The sequence below is a fragment of the Nycticebus coucang genome, chromosome 1 (genome assembly GCF_027406575.1).
Source record: "Nycticebus coucang isolate mNycCou1 chromosome 1, mNycCou1.pri, whole genome shotgun sequence".
NCBI lineage: Eukaryota > Metazoa > Chordata > Mammalia > Primates > Lorisidae > Nycticebus > Nycticebus coucang.
Window position 1 is genome coordinate 79,417,627 of NC_069780.1, and position 15,942 is coordinate 79,433,568.

At 43.0% G+C, this 15,942-nt stretch overlaps 1 protein-coding gene and 1 pseudogene across 1 annotated transcript; both read left to right on the forward strand.

The window, feature by feature from the left end:
• Positions 1-2,810: 2,810 nt before the first annotated feature.
• On the forward strand, positions 2,811-12,488 carry LOC128590504 (SNRPN upstream reading frame protein-like; annotated as a pseudogene).
• On the forward strand, positions 12,237-13,542 carry LOC128588685 (small nuclear ribonucleoprotein-associated protein N-like). Its single transcript, XM_053595548.1, has one exon. It carries the CDS (start codon positions 12,675-12,677, stop codon positions 13,395-13,397), a length of 723 nt encoding a protein of 240 aa, XP_053451523.1. The 5' UTR covers positions 12,237-12,674; the 3' UTR covers positions 13,398-13,542.
• The last annotated feature ends 2,400 nt before the right edge of the window (positions 13,543-15,942 follow it).

A 15,942-nucleotide genomic window follows, 5' to 3' on the forward strand; every position in this document is an offset into this window, starting at 1 on the left:
TCTTTTTTTTTTTTTTTTTTGTAGAGACAGAGTCTCACTGTACTGCCCTCGGGTAGAGTGCCGTGGCGTCACACGGCTCACAGCAACCTCTAACTCTTGGGCTTACGCGATTCTCTTGCCTCAGCCTCCCGAGCAGCTGGGACTACAGGCGCCTGCCACAACGCCCGGCTATTTTTTTGTTGCAGTTTGGCCGGGGCTGGGTTTGAACCCGCCACCCTCGGCATATGGGGCCGGCGCCCTACTCACTGAGCCACAGGCGCCGCCCCAAAACAAAAGCTTTCATTTAACCAAGAGCAATAGTCTTTAGATGACTAAGGGCAATGGAGGAAGTTGTATGGGTATAAACTTCAAGCTTCAAAGTTTAAACTATTTTTCTAGTTAGTAAAAAACTTAATAAAGATAGCATAGGGATTATCTTGATAAAATATAAGATCTTTGTTTCTTTTAAGTCAATTACTGAAAAGGTAAAGAAAAATTTTTGTAATGTAATTTTAAAATTAAAAAGCAGTAGGTTATGTAATTTCCACAAGACTGCACTAATACTTTAAGATAACTTTACTGTTTTAACTAAATTTCATAAATTATAGTGAACTGGATCACATGTAAATTCCTTCTTATGGGTTTTATCTAATCACACAATCTACAGACATGTTAAAAATTTTGTTTTTCCCTCACTTTCCCTTTTTTTAAGTAACCACACACTTCACCTCAAGACAAAAGCTTACCACACAAGATCCTCCCTTATACAACATTATTTTCCTTTCTGTTCAACTTTTCCTACCAAAAACCATCTTTCATAAAACAGGATCACAGTTTACTATAAAGTTAGTTATTCACTTAGCCAAACGGATGATTAAAAGATTTTTAAAGAATCTTATTCTTATATAGAAAAAGACTCAGTTTCCTAATCATAAGACCTAATATAGACAGCTGAAATGTTATACACATCAGAAGATGTACAAAAATTTTTTGTTATTCCTGGCCAGGTGTGGTGGCCATGCCTGTAATCCCAGCACTCTGGGAGACTGAGGTGGGCGAATCACCTAAGCTCATGAGTTCCAGACCAGCCTGAGCCAGAGTGAGACCCCCACCTCTAAAAATAGCTGGGCATTGTGGCAGGTGCCTATAAGCCCAGCTACTCAGGAGGCTGAGTTAAGAGAATTGCTTGAGCCCAGGAGTCTGAGGTTGCTGTGAGCTATGATGTCACAGCACTTTACCAGGAGCAACAAAATGAGACTGTGCCTCACACACAAAAAATTTTTTTGTTATTCCTATTAATAGAAATAGAAATCTTGTTCCAAAAGAGAAAATTATTTTATATTAATGATAAAGCTAACTTTAATAAAATCTCATTTGGATACCAAAATTGTTTTTTCTGAGACCAATTACCAAAGAGACAAAGAAAAATCTTTAGTAGTATGACTAGTTTTTCTGATGGCTACCTCAGATATAGTTATTTTTATTGATGTATTAATTATGACCTTAAATATTTAAACCTTAACAACAATCTTAAAGTGAGTTTCATTTATCAAAGGTTACAAAGGTCATGTGAACTAAAAGGCATTTCATTTTTTTCTCATGTTCTTGATTTAAAATTTAAAAAATATTTAAGTGCTTATTTTGCTGTAAGTCAATTAGATCTGTTTTACATACTTTGATAGTGAAACATCACATACATATGACATATATGGACATGTAAATATATGGACACATAGGTGTAGATACTCTCAGGTGAAATAGGGCTGAAACTTTATAGTTTAAAAACTCAGAGCATATTAAGGAAATGAAGTTGTGGCTTTTCTAGAAGTCAGAAAGGAAGACATAAGGTCTTTTATAGTGGAGAGGATAATTGGAAGGTAATAAGAGTAAGCAAAAGAACTTTATCTCCTAGTGAACTGTGAAAACTGTGGGATATGTGGGGGGGTGTATTTTATTTTTTATTTTAATGATGGAGATTCAAGAGAGAAACAGAGGTTTCTAAAATTTAAGAAGAGTAGAGAATGTGGCTCCAGTAATTATTAGAATCAATTTGCTTATCTGTGTTAGAGATTGAGTTACCTAAGGCCATCCTGGTCTGACCAAGTTGAGCCCATTTTGAAGTCAGACATGTTAGTCATGTGGAAGCAGTCCCTATGAGTCCGTAGGTATGGAGGATGCCAATTTAGGAGACCACCAATGGCACAGGGTGGTACTCTCTGTACCAATTTAGGAGACCACCAATGGCACAGAATGTACTCTCCTATTCTAAGGAGGATACATTCTTCCTAGCAGTGTCTTTTTCTTTTACAGAGAAGAAATGGTTCTGGGATCCCAGAAGAGGATGCTTCCTGGGGCATTTTCTTCCAGCATCTTAGTGGAGGCAGGGCTCCAGGACTCCATTTCTGTAGAAGGGCATGGCCTTCTTGTCTGGAGAAGTTTTAATGTGGCAGCCATTATTAAAAAAACTTTTCTGCTCTTGGGGCTGCTGTCAGTCCCATTTTCTCTATCCTTTCTCCGTTTCAGTTATTAAAAGACCATGAAGGCCCCTTTTATGTTTTGGAATTTTTGGTGAATATTGGGACTGACTTGGAGATGAAGTACATTGCTAAGATAGTTTGTCCCTGGTATTAAGATCTAAATTAGTAAAGAGTTGAAAAGGTTTTAGACAGGAAAAAAAAAAGGGGGTGGATTTTCATCCTGGCTCTGAGAGATTTGTCTTTTAACTCCTGAAATATCCCACAGGGAGAGCTGATACGCAGGTGAGAAGAGAGTGCAGCCAGGTTAGACTTTTCCCACTTCCTCGGAAGAAGGGTAGAGTTCATGATTACAGGATGATCGTGCCAGGTAAGGTCATAGGCTTGGACCTATGACCAAGGTACAAGAATTCCTTTATGTATTTGGAGGGGTCCATGGAGAAGAGACCTAATCTCTTCTCAATATGTGACAGATCACCTAAGGAAAAGAGGATGTGAACCCGAACTATTTCCTTAGCACCCCCTACCTTGCTCAAGGGTAAAAGAGGTTTTGCTGGTGAAGGGAGCTGGCAACAGTGGGAGCACGAAGGGATTTGTGGGGTGAGGGAGTGAGCCTTGGGGCCCCAGGGGTGGGTTTGGAGGTGGAGAAGCAGGAAGAGCCTGACAGTTTGCAGGATCAAGGCATCATGGAGGAGGAAGGATAGGGAGGGAGATTGGGGGAAGATAATTGGGGGGTTTGAGTGTCGAGGATATAGTAAGTAGAGCATCATATGCATGAGAAGGGGTGAGAGCAGAGAGAGAAAAAGGCCTGAACATAGGAGACTTCACTCTATTTGCCATTTCTTTGGAGGAAATTATCTTAGTCTTTTAAGACATTGAAATCAAAGGTCCCATTTTCAGCCCAGATGGACCCATTGTCCAATTTTATTGAGGCCAGGCTGTGTTATAGTAAAATATGAGGTATTTTGGCTGAATCTCCCCTTGGAGACCTAATTTTTTATACTATAGAAGTAGACACTCCAGGGGTGTTTCCGCTAAGTGGGTAGAAGGGCCAATTCCCATGTCTCAGATGTTCTTTCCCTGTCTGGGTGGAAGAGGGCATCCCCCAAACCCAACGTATCAAAGAGGGAGAGACTCTGAGAAGCCAGATGTCTCCTGCTCTTCTCAGACTCAAGGCCCCTGGCGCCAAAAGCCTGGACCAGGGCCCAGCGCTAGGACTAAAATGAAAACAAAAATGAAAGTCCTGGTCAGGTGTAAATGAAGACATGAAGGGGAAGTGAGGATGCTGAGACACAGGGTAGGCCCAGGGGAGTTCAGTTTGAAGATATTCCAGGGACCCCGCTCACCCTTAAATGGCAGTTGGGATAGAGAAGATGTTCCGGGGGCTCTACTCACCCTTAAATGGCAGTTGGGATAGAGAAGATGTTCCGGGGACGCTACTCACCCTTAAATGGCAGTTGGGGTGGAGTTCTCTAGAATCTCCCCCAGACAGGTTGACAGGGCTGGATCTGAGCACAACTAGGACCAAGTCCCAAGGGGTTCGTGAAGGGAGCTGGGGTAGATAGCGAGGCCCCAGTTTTGGCCCAGGATCTGGGCATTAGCCCAGGTGAGCTGCCCTCAGAGAAATAGAACAAAGCTGCCAACTGCCAGTCCTGCATTTCAGGCACCAGATGAAAGGCTGGTGTGTACTCAGAGATGAGAGAGGTTCAGGCGGGGTTTAATGATAGAGACCTGCCTGAGCAGAGCCAGAGATGGCCTCTGCCCCAAGGGCAGTTGGAGACCTCTTTTATATGGGGCTGTAGGGGATGGAAAGATTCCACTGATGGCTGAGGATTCTGATGGGGTGGGGGGTCTTGTGGTACAAATTTTGGGGGTGGGGCTAGCTAGGTTCTTTGTCTTTGTTCTGAGATGGGCGGAGGATGGGGTGGGAAAAGGTTTATGTGGCTGCGTTTGTCCCCCAACAAGATCAGCAATCTCCCAGATTATCTTGGATGTGCTTTTCTTTCTTTAAAAGGACCCCCTCACAAAAGGCATATTCAGGCCATATGAAATCTAAGAGGAATTCTGGAGTCGAAGTAAAACTAGACCATGAATCTGCTTTTGTGTTAACATGTGTCTTAAAGGATTTTCTAGGAAACATTCCAGGAAGTATTTTTTCATCAGATCTTTATGATCACTGGGTCTGCCTGTGATAGCTCAAGGAAAGGTTGAAGAGAAAATAAATACAATTCAGAGGCTATTAGAACACCTTCCAAGACCCAGTGCTGTTCTCCTAAGGTATGTTTTTGGGAGCATTATATAATATTGAGCAATATTTCTCATCCATTCAGATGAATGCCTTTAATTCAGTGGTGTGTGTCCCTTCAAGCATTCTTTGGCCTCCTACTGCTTGTGTCTCAGAAGTAGAAAAGGAATTTGCAAGAAAGGTTATCCTGCTTTTACAATTTCTGGTTGAAAACTGATGTAGGATATTTGGAAAAGAAATCACTTCCCTCTTGGGTAAGTTTCAGTGAGGTGTGACACTAGAGGAAATGGCTCAGATATTTCTCGCTTCCAACTGAGTGACTCCTTGTATGACAGCTTGGAAAATGAACTAAATGAGGATGTTGATGCTCCATGCAGTGACGTGGTAGAGGAGCGGAAGCATGGACTCCGTTTTAACCTTCAGTGACTATGACCTTGCCCGACCCAAGGGGAAAGACCTTTTAACCCTGAATGACTTTGACATAGACCCTCCCTCCCCTTTTTTGGGGGGGACAGAGTCTCACTATCTCCCTGAGGAGATTCCCATGGTGTCATTACTCACAGAACCTCAAACTCATGGGTTCAAGTGGGCATTGTCTGGGGCTCCAGACTGAGCTGGGCGCAGGAAGCCAATGTGAAAGAACTGCCCTGGCAAGCACCGCCCTCAGGGTCTCAGAGCAAGGATTGGGTGGGTCAAAGTAACCTACTGACTGAGCAGCCTAAAGGCAGGGACTGAGCTGCCTTACAGCCTTAATCCTTAGGGGCAGAGTGAGACAGTTTTGGCACACTGGAACCTTGGGCTGTTGACCTGGGTAGAGTGCCGTGACATCACAGCTCACAGCAACCTCAAACTCCTGGGCTTGGCACCACCCAGACCTCCATAAGAGCTGTGCAGTGACCCCTGACCGGTGACCCGCACACACCAGGCCTCCACATTCCCTGACCAGGAACTGTGGGAGAAACGCAACCCTGCGTCCTCCCTCCTGTGTCCTCCCAGCTTCCACACTAGCCTGTTCATCTGGACAGGGACTCTGGTAGCTGTGTGCCCTTTGGAGCCCTCCCTGCCTCTGCACAGAGCTCTTCTCCTGGCCAGAGACTGCTGGAGCCTTGGGCTCTCTGTACCAAAGTCACTGGGCGCCTGGCACTCCCAGAACCATGCGCACTAACCCTAGCCCTGTTGTTGGATCCGGGTGTGTCACAAACCGGAGCTGCTTCCACAACCCGAACTCCCTAGCTAGAGCAGCCCGAGAGGAACTACACAGGGTCACTCCCTACAAAGATCTAGCAACAATAGAGTGATCCCGCTGGGGTCTAATCTTGGAGAGACACCTCCCCAACTCTGAGGACAGCCAGATGCAACCGTGAAAAACAATCATGAGGCAAAATCAACAGAAAAACTCTGGCAATATGAATAATCAGAGTAGATCAACTTCCCCAAGGATCAATGGGGCAGAAACAGCACAAGACCCCATGCACAAACAAATAGCTGAGATGTCAGAAATTGAATTCAGGATCTGGATAGCAAATAAGATCGAATTAGAATTCCAAAAGTTATCTCAAGAATTCAACGGATTCAAAGACCAAATGACCAAAGATTTCGACACATTGAGACAAGAAGTTGCATCCCTCAAAGATCTGAGAAACACAGTAGAATCCCTCAGTAACAGAATGGAGCAAGCAGAAGAAAGGATTTCTGACATTGAAAACAAAGCTTTCAAATGCTCCCAAACCCTCAAAGAAGAAGAGAAATGGAGAGCAAAAACAGACCACTCTCTCAGAGAGCTCTGGGATAATTTGAAGAAAACCAATATTCGTCTTATAGGGATCCCTGAAAGTGACGAAGTGGCTTCACAAGACACAGAGTCTCTTCTCCATGAGATTATGAAGGAGAACTTTCCAGACATGCCAAGAGATTCTGAAATTCAAATAGCAGACAATTTCAGAACTCCAGCATGACTCAACCCAAATAAGACATCCCCCAGACACATCATAATCAATTTCACTAAAGTTAATAAGAAGGAGAAAAATCTGAAAGCTGCCAGATGAAAGAAAACCATTACCTACAAGGGGAAGAATATCGGAATAACTGCAGATCTCTCTGCTGAAACCTTTCAAGCTAGAAGAGGATGGTCATCGACTTTTAATCTCCTAAAACAAAATAACTTTCAAAGCAGGATCCTGTACCCAGCTAAACTGAGCTTCATTTATGACGGAGAAATTAAATACTTCAACGACATTCACATGTTGAAGAAATTTGCCACAACTAAACCAGCTCTCCAGGACATTCTTAGACCTATCCTTCATAAAGACCAGCGTAATTCTCCATCACAAAAGTAAACCCACCCAAAAAATTTTTGATCAAATTCCAACTTCCACAGTCGCAAAAGGATTAAAAATGTTCACTGGTCTCTTGAAAGGCTTATCAATACTCTCAATTAATGTGAACGGTTTAAATTGTCCTCTAAAGAGACACAGGTTGGTGGACTGGATACAAAAACTCAAGCCAGATATCTGCTGCATCCAAGAATCGTATCTTACATTAAAAGACAGATATAGACTCAAGGTGAAGGTATATTCCAGGCAAATGGAAAGCAGAAAAAAGCAGGCGCGCAGACGCAATAGGCTTTAAACCAACCAAAATAATTAAGGATAAGGATGGACACTTCATATTTGTTAAAGGTAATACTCAATATGATGAGATCTCAATTATTAATATTTATGCACCCAACCACAACGCACCTCAATTTATAAGAGAAACTCTAACAGACATGAGTAACTCGATTTCCTTCACTTCCATAGTAGTTGGAGATTTTAACACCCCTTTAGCAGTCCTGGATAGATCCTCCAAAAAGAAGCTAAGCAAAGAAATTTTAGATTTAAACTCAACCATTCAACATCTGGACTTAACAGACATCTACAGAACATTTCATCCCCAAAAAAACTGAATATACATTCTTCTCATCAGCCCACGGAACATACTCCAAAATCGACCACATCCTAGGCCACAAATCTAACCTCAGCAAATTAAAAAAAATAGAAATTATTCCTTGCATCTTCTCAGACCATCATGGAATAAAAGTTGAACTAAATAACAACAGAACCTGCATACCCATACAAAAACATGGAAGCTAAACAACCTTATGCTGAAGGATACATGGGTTATAGATGAGATTAAGAAGGAAATCACCATATTTTTGGAACAAAACAACAATCAAGACACGAATTACCAGAACCTCTGGGATACTGCAAAGGCAGTCCTAAGAGGGAAATTTATAGCACTGCAAGCCTTCCTCAAGAAAACGGAAAGAGAGGCAGTCAATAACTTAATGGGACATCTCAAGCAACTGGAGAAAGAAGAACACTTCAACCCCAAACACAGCAGAAGAAAAGAAATAACCAAAATCAGAGCAGAATTAAATGAAATTGAAAACAAAAGAATTATACAACAGATCAATAAATCCAAAAGCTGGTTTTTTGAAAAGATCAATAAAATAGATAAACCTTTGGCCAACCTAACCAGGAAGAAAAGAGTAAAATCTCTAATTTCATCAATCAGAAATGGTAATGATGAAATAACAACAGACCCATCAGAAATTCAAAAAATCCTTAACGAATACTACAAGAAACTCTACTCTCACAAATATGAAAATCTGAAAGAAATCGACCAATACCTGGAAGCACACCACCTACCAAGACTTAGCCAAAACGAAGTGGAAATGTTGAACAGGCCTATATCAAGTTCTGAAATAGCATCAACTATACAAAATCTCCCTAAAAAGAAAAGCCCATGACCAGATGGCTTTATGTCAGAATTCTACCAAACATTTAAAGAAGAACTAGTACCTATACCACTAAACCTCTTCCAAAATATAGAAAAAGAAGGAATATTACCCAGCACATTCTACGAAGCAAACATCACCTTGATCCCCAAACCAGGGAAAGACCCAACAAGAAAAGAAAATTATAGACCAATATCACTAATGAATATAGAGGCTAAAATACTCAATAAGATCCTAACAAACAGAATCCAACAACACATCAGAAAAATTATACACCATGACCAAGTCAGATTTATCCCAGGGTCTCAAGGCTGGTTCAATATACGTAAATCTATAAATGTAATTCAACACATAAACAAACTTAAAAATAAAGATCATATGATTCTTTCAATTGATGCAGAAAAAGCTGTTGATGATATCCAGCATCCATTCATGATCAGAGCACTTAAGAAAATTGGTATAGAAGGGACATTTCTTAAACTAATAGAGGCCATCTACAGCAAACCCACAGCCAATATCGTATTGAATGGAGTTAAATTGAAATCATTTCCACTTAGATCAGGAACCAGGCAAGGTTGCCCATTGTCTCCATTGCTCTTTAACATTGTAATGGAAGTTTTAGCCATTGCAATTAGGGAAGAAAAGGCGATCAATGGTATCCACATAGGGTCAGAAGAGATCAAACTTTCACTCTTCGCAGATGATATGATCGTATATCTGGAAAACACTAGGGATTCTACTACAAAACTTTTAGAAGTGATCAAGGAATATAGCAATGTCTCAGGCTACAAAATCAACACCTATAAATCTGTAGCCTTTATATATACCAACAATAACCAAGCCGAACAAACAGTCAAGGACTCTATTCCTTTCACAGTAGTGCCAAAGAAGATGAAATATTTGGGAGTATACCTAACAAAGGATGTGAAAGATCTCTACAAAGAGAACTATGAAACTCTAAGAAAAGAAATAGCCAAAGATGTTAACAATTGGAAAAACATACCATGCTCATGGCTGGGAAGAATCAACATTGTTAAAACGTCTATACTACCCAAAGCAATATATAATTTTAATGCAATTCCTATTAAAGCTCCATTGTCATACTTTAAAGATCTTGAAAAAATAATACTTTGTTTTATATGGAATCAGAAAAAAACTCAAATAGCCAAAACATTACTGAGCAATAAAAACAAAGCAGGAGGAATCACGCTACCAGACCTGAGACTGTACTATAAATCCATAGTGATCAAAACAGCATGGTACTGGCACAAAAGCAGAGAAGTAGATGTCTGGAACAGAATAGAGAACCAAGAGATGAATCCAGCTACTTACCATTATTTGATCTTTGACAAGCCAATTAAAAACATTCAGTGGGGAAAAGATTCCCTATTTAACAAATGGTGCTGGGTGAACTGGCTGGCAACCTGCAGAAGACTGAAACTGGACCCACACCTTTCACCATTAACTAAGATAGACTCTCACTGGATAAAAGATTTAAATTTAAGACATGAAACTATAAAAATACTTGAAGAAAATCAAGGGAAAACTCTTGAAGGAATCGGCCTGGGTGAATATTTTATGAGGAGGACTCCCCAGGCAATTGAAGCAGTATCAAAAATACACTACTGGGACCTGATCAAACTAAAAAGCTTCTGCACAGCCAAGAACATAGTAAGTAAAGCAAGCAGACAGCCCTCAGAATGGGAGAAAATATTTGTAGGTTATACCTCCGATAAAGGTCTAATAACCAGAATCCACAGAAAACTCAAATGTATTAACAAGAAAAGAACATGTGATCCCATCTCAGGGTGGGCAAGGGACTTGAAGAGAAACTTCTCTAAAGAAGACCAAAGCACGATCTACAAACACATGAAAAAAAGCTCATCATCCTTAATCATCAGAGAAATGCAAATCAAAACTACTCTGAGATATCACCTAACCCCAGTAAGAGTAGCCCACATAACAAAATCCCAAAACCAGAAATGTTGGCGTGGATGTGGAGGAAAGGGCACACTTCTACACTGCTGGTAGGAATGCCCACTAATACGTTCCTTCTGGAAGGATGTTTGGAGAACACTTAGAGACCTAAAAATAGACCTGCCATTTGATCCTATTATTCCTTTACTCGGTTTATACCCAGAAGACCAAAAGTCACAATATAACAAAGGCATCTGTACCAGAATGTTTATTGCAGCCCAATTCATAATTGCTAAGTCATGGAAGAAGCCCAAGTGCCCATCGACCCACGAATGGACTAGCAAGTTGTGGTACATGTATACCATGGAATATTATGCAGCCTTAAAGAAAGATGGAGACTTTACCTCTTTCATGTTTACATGGATGGAGCTGGAACATATTCTTCTTAGCAAAGTATCTCAGGAATAGAAGAAAAAGTATCCAATGTACTCAGCCCTACTATGAAGCTAAATTATAGCTTTCACATGAAGACTATAACCCAACTATAGCACAAGACTATGGGGAAAGGGCCAAGGAAGGGGAAGGGAGGGGGGAGGTTTTGGTGGAGGGAGGGTAATGGGTGGGGCCACATCTATGCTGCCTCTTAGAATGGGTACAGGTGATTGCACTAATGTACACAGCTATGATTTAACAATAAAAAAAAAAAAGAAAAAAAAGCATGGGGACAAACTCACCCTGCTCAGAGCTCAGCACCCACGATCTGGATTCAAAGCTTTCCTATCTCAGGGAATTTTATCAGAAAAAGCTGCTCGGGTGGTGCCTGTGGCTCAAAAAAGTAGGGCGCAGGCCCCATATACCAGAGGTGGTGGGTTCAAACCCAGCCCTGGCCAAAAAAAAAAAAAAAAAAAGGAAAGAAAAAACTGCTCGAGCCCCTCTCTGATGCAGTTCTCTGTCAAAAAGCTGAGGACTAACTGAAGCAAAATACACCCCTCCAGGAAGGGGCCATGACATGCTTTAAACATAGTTTATTCATGAGCACTGATATAAGCAAGAATTCCACTAATCAAAATATCAAGAAGAAAAGCTTGTCTGGTCGGGCAGGAAATTGTATGACACTTTTCCGTAAGTCCAAGCCGTTGGCCGTTTCCATGTCCTCACGAGGTCATTCTAAGAACCAGCCATTTGACGTGGCTACATCTTGATACTCCCCACCACACTCAGCAGATGCCCTCAAGAGGTCAAGGAAACCGGCTCCGTTCAGAGCCCCCCATAAAGAACTGAAAAGCAAACTGTGCTTTCTCAGGGGGATTTGTTCTAACAAGCAGCGTAAAAGCAGCTAACAATCTGTTCTCCTGTTTGCGGAGAAGGATTATCTCCAATGGCATAAGCCTTTGTAAACAGAGGGGAAAGGCTTATTAAGCAGAGTTTGGTCCTGGGGATTGAGGTGGGCAAGCATAAACCAAAATGCTGAGAAGGTTTTACCTCCAAGATTGAACCCTTACCCAGGAACTAGCTAGTCCAGGTCCTCCTCTCTAGCCACTTCACCCATCAGTCTCACCAGTGAGCTCCCAGGACGGTGCTTTTTCTCAGGTTTCTGAACACTCTGTGTTGACATCCACTGAAACCTCCTAAATTGCAATTTTAGGCTCAAAGGGAAGAAGAAAAACCTTCTTTAGACTGTAGCAGTTCAGGGCTTGTTTCTGGAATGCCGTATCCCTCAACAGGGCAGGCCAGTAGTCGCCTGGCTTAGATAAAATAAGGACACCAAACATGGGCATTCAAAAATGCATTCTGGTTTTTTGCCGCTGCGGCAGCAAAACTTGTGCAGAGCCTGGTTGCCGCCGGAGATGCCTGAGGCTTGGGCCTGAGAAGCGGTTAGAGACGCAAGGGAGCAAGCAAGGGATCGCTTACACCTGAGAAAGACTACAGAACAGCACGTCCCAGAGGTGGAAGTCCAAGTCAAAGAACAGCCTCACTGAGCAACCAAGAGTGTCAGTGGTACCCAAGGCGTTCTCAGCAGCGACAAGCTCCTGTGGTGGATTTCCAGGCTGAACTAAGACAGGCATTCTGAGCTGAGACACCAAGAGGTGGTTAAAGCAGTATTGGAACAGTGAAGAAACTGATCACAAACGAAAACTAGGCTTCATCTAGTGTTTGAAGTTTCTGCTCAGCTTGCATTATTTCTAGGAAATCCTGCATCACACCTTTATCCATAGCCTTCCCTTTGGTCTTTAATCAACAAGTTTTAACTGTGGACATCAGATTTGGTGGAGCAGCAATCATGACTGTGAGCAAGAGTAGCAAGATGCTGCAGCAGATTGACTATAGAATGAGATGTATCCTGCAAGATGGCCGGATCTTCATTGGCACCTTCAAGGCTTTTGACAAACATATGAATTTGATTCTCTGTGATTGTGATGAGTTCAGGAAGATCAAACCAAAGAATGCAAAGCAGCCAGAACGTGAAGAAAAGCGGGTTTTGGGTCTGGTGTTGCTGCGTGGGGAGAACTTGGTATCCATGACTGTGGAGGGGCCGCCCCCCAAAGATACTGGCATCGCTCGAGTACCACTTGCTGGAGCTGCAGGAGGCCCTGGAGTTGGTATGGCAGCTGGCAGAGGAGTACCAGCTGGTGTACCAATTCCCCAGGCTCCTGCTGGGTTAGCAGGTCCAGTCCGAGGAGTTGGGGGACCATCCCAGCAGGTAAGGACTCCACAGGGAAGAGGCACCGTAGCAGCTGCTGCCGTTGCTGCTACTGCCAGCATTGCTGGAGCCCCGACCCAGTATCCCCCAGGAGGAGGGACCCCAACTCCCCCTGTAGGCAGAGCAACACCACCTCCAGGCATTATGGCTCCTCCACCTGGTATGAGACCACCCATGGGCCCACCAATTGGACTTCCCCCTGCTCGAGGGACACCACTAGGTATGCCCCCTCCAGGAATGAGACCCCCTCCACCAGGAATTAGAGGTCCACCTCCCCCAGGAATGAGTCCTCCCAGACCTTAGGATACTGATACTATTGATACAGCTCAGTCACTCCCCCTTACCCCACAATGTGTCTTGTGAAATTGTGTAGAGTGTTTATGAGCTTTTTGTCCCCTTTCTGCATTAATAATAGCTAATAATAAATACATAGAGAAATTAAAAAAAATGCATTCTGGCCAGGTGCAGTGGCTCACGCCTGTAATCCTAGCACTCTGGAAGGTGGGTGGAGTGCCTGAGCTCAGGAGTTCTCAGCCTAAGCAAAAGCGAGACCCTGTCTATAAAAAATAGCCAGGCATTGTGGCAGGTGCCTGTAGCCCCAGCTACTAGGGAAGCTGAGGCAAGAGAATTGCTTGAGCCCAAGAGTTTGAGGTTGCTGTGAGCTATGACACCTCAGCATACTACTGAGGGCAACAAAGTGAGACTCTGTCTCAAAAAAGAAAAAAAAAATGCATTCTGTAACTCTCCTTCCCACCATGTGGCTTGAGTTTGAAAAACTCGTCCCTCAAAAAGAAAGCAAAAGCAGCCAGGCTAGAAGAAAAGAAAACAGTCTCCCTAAAAGGACCCTTGCAGCTGCCACTAAATGCATCTGTTGTTGTAGACAACAACTAACTCCCTGCAAGAGAAACAGAATGGCATTCCCTCATGGGCAGCAGAGGGACTGGGGCTGTGCCATCAGCTGCGTGATGTAGTTCTGCTCCCTGCCAGGACTTGGGCGGACCCTCTCCATTCAGCCTGGTGGAAAGCAAACTTAAGCTGTGTATAAAGTCACTTGAGGAGGTACAGCGTGTGTGTACCTTGCTGGGTGGCCAGGGCTCTTTTGATTGTCTGTGAAAGAGCCTCAGCCAGCTCTTGCACTGCGGAGGCTGTGGCCAGCCCAGGCTCAGAGCCTGCAGCAGTCTTGTAATGTTGTTGACATTTAACCATGATGAGAAACTCATGTCTGCGAGAACAGGAACTGGCATAATAATAACATAAAGACAATAATTATTAGGCCCTCTTTATATACGGTACCCAGGTCTCTTTATTGAGACTATTTTGCAAAATCTTTATGCTAAAGCATTTTGTCACATTTAGAGGCCTTTCCCATTAACGCACAGGCTTGGTCCTGCCTTGTGGCCGTAGAGGTGCTGGTGGAGGGCTGCAAAGGGCATCTTGTGCGGAGCATCAAGACCTTCCATGGCCCTTGAACCCTTACCCAGGGACTAGCTAGTCCAGCTCCTCCTCTCTAGCCACTTCCCCATCAGTCTCACCAGTGAGCTCCCAGGACGGTGCTTTTTCTCAGGTTTTCTGTGTGAGAGTGGGATCTTGGGAGGACCAGGATATCATAAATGAGGAATAGGGGACTGACGGGAGAGGGGAGGCTGTGTGGAGAAACCATCCACATTTTAATGGGTAGGCAAGAAAAATGCTACCAAAGTATTAAGAAGTATGTTGTGTAATGAAGAAAATCACTCAAAATGTTCCCGTAAATCTAAGCCAGTGGCCATTTCTATGGCGTGTTATAGTCACATGTCCTCACAGAATCATTCCTGGAACCAGCTCATTCATGCAGCCAGAGCTGAGAAAACAGCAGTGAGCACGATGTCAGGGTTTTCATTGATCATATACATTGATTTGTATTTTTCATTAGTGGTGAAGTGCTTTGCAAAGGTTTCAGGAAAGCCTCATGCCATCCTAGTCATCTCAGGATTAGCGGCATTTTTCTTCCCTACTTATTAAAAACCATTCCGTAAAATGTGGATGGTTTCTCTGTGTGACTGTCTCTCTCCCTGTCCCTTAGGTTCCTCATTTGTAACATCCTGGTTTTCTCAGAGCGCTGGTCTGGTCCTGCAGGCTGTTCACCTGGGACAACCTCCTCCAGCTCTCTGCTGGTGTCTCTGAAGCCACATGGCAAGACCAGTCCCAAGGTCTGGTAGGGAAAAGCCTCCCAAACACTTTGGTGACACGATTTTCATATTTTGACATTATATTTTTGCCAAATTCCCTGCCCTTACAAAGTTGTCTGTTCTAGGAACATTATTCAGAAATAATAACCTGCTGGCAGCATTCACTATCTTACTTTACTGCCCTTTCTCAGTTACACAAATGCTATTGCCGGCATGTGATCAAAGCTTGGCACCTATGTGCTGAAATGTTTCCCTGCAGCCCTGCATCTTAGACTACAGTCAGAAAACAATTACTTAAAAATCAATCTCTTTCTCATGTTTGTAGTTTGGCAATTAAGAGAGCAATTTATTTTATTTTATTTTGTTTTGTTTTGTTTTATTTTATGTTATTTTTTGGAGACAGAGTCTCACTTTGTTGCCCTGGGTAGAATGCCATGGCTCACAGCAAACTCAAACTCATGGAGTCAAGTGATCCTCTTGCCTTAGCTTCCCAAGTAGCTGGCACCCACCACAATTTCCGGCTAGTTTTTTAGTTTTGTAGTAGAGATGGGGGTTTCACCCTTCTTTTGGCTGGTCTTAAACTACTGAGCTCAACTAATCCACCAGCCTTGGCCCCCCAAGTGCTAGGATTACAGGAGTGAATCACTGGCCTTGAGAGAGCAATTTAGAGATTTTCAAGT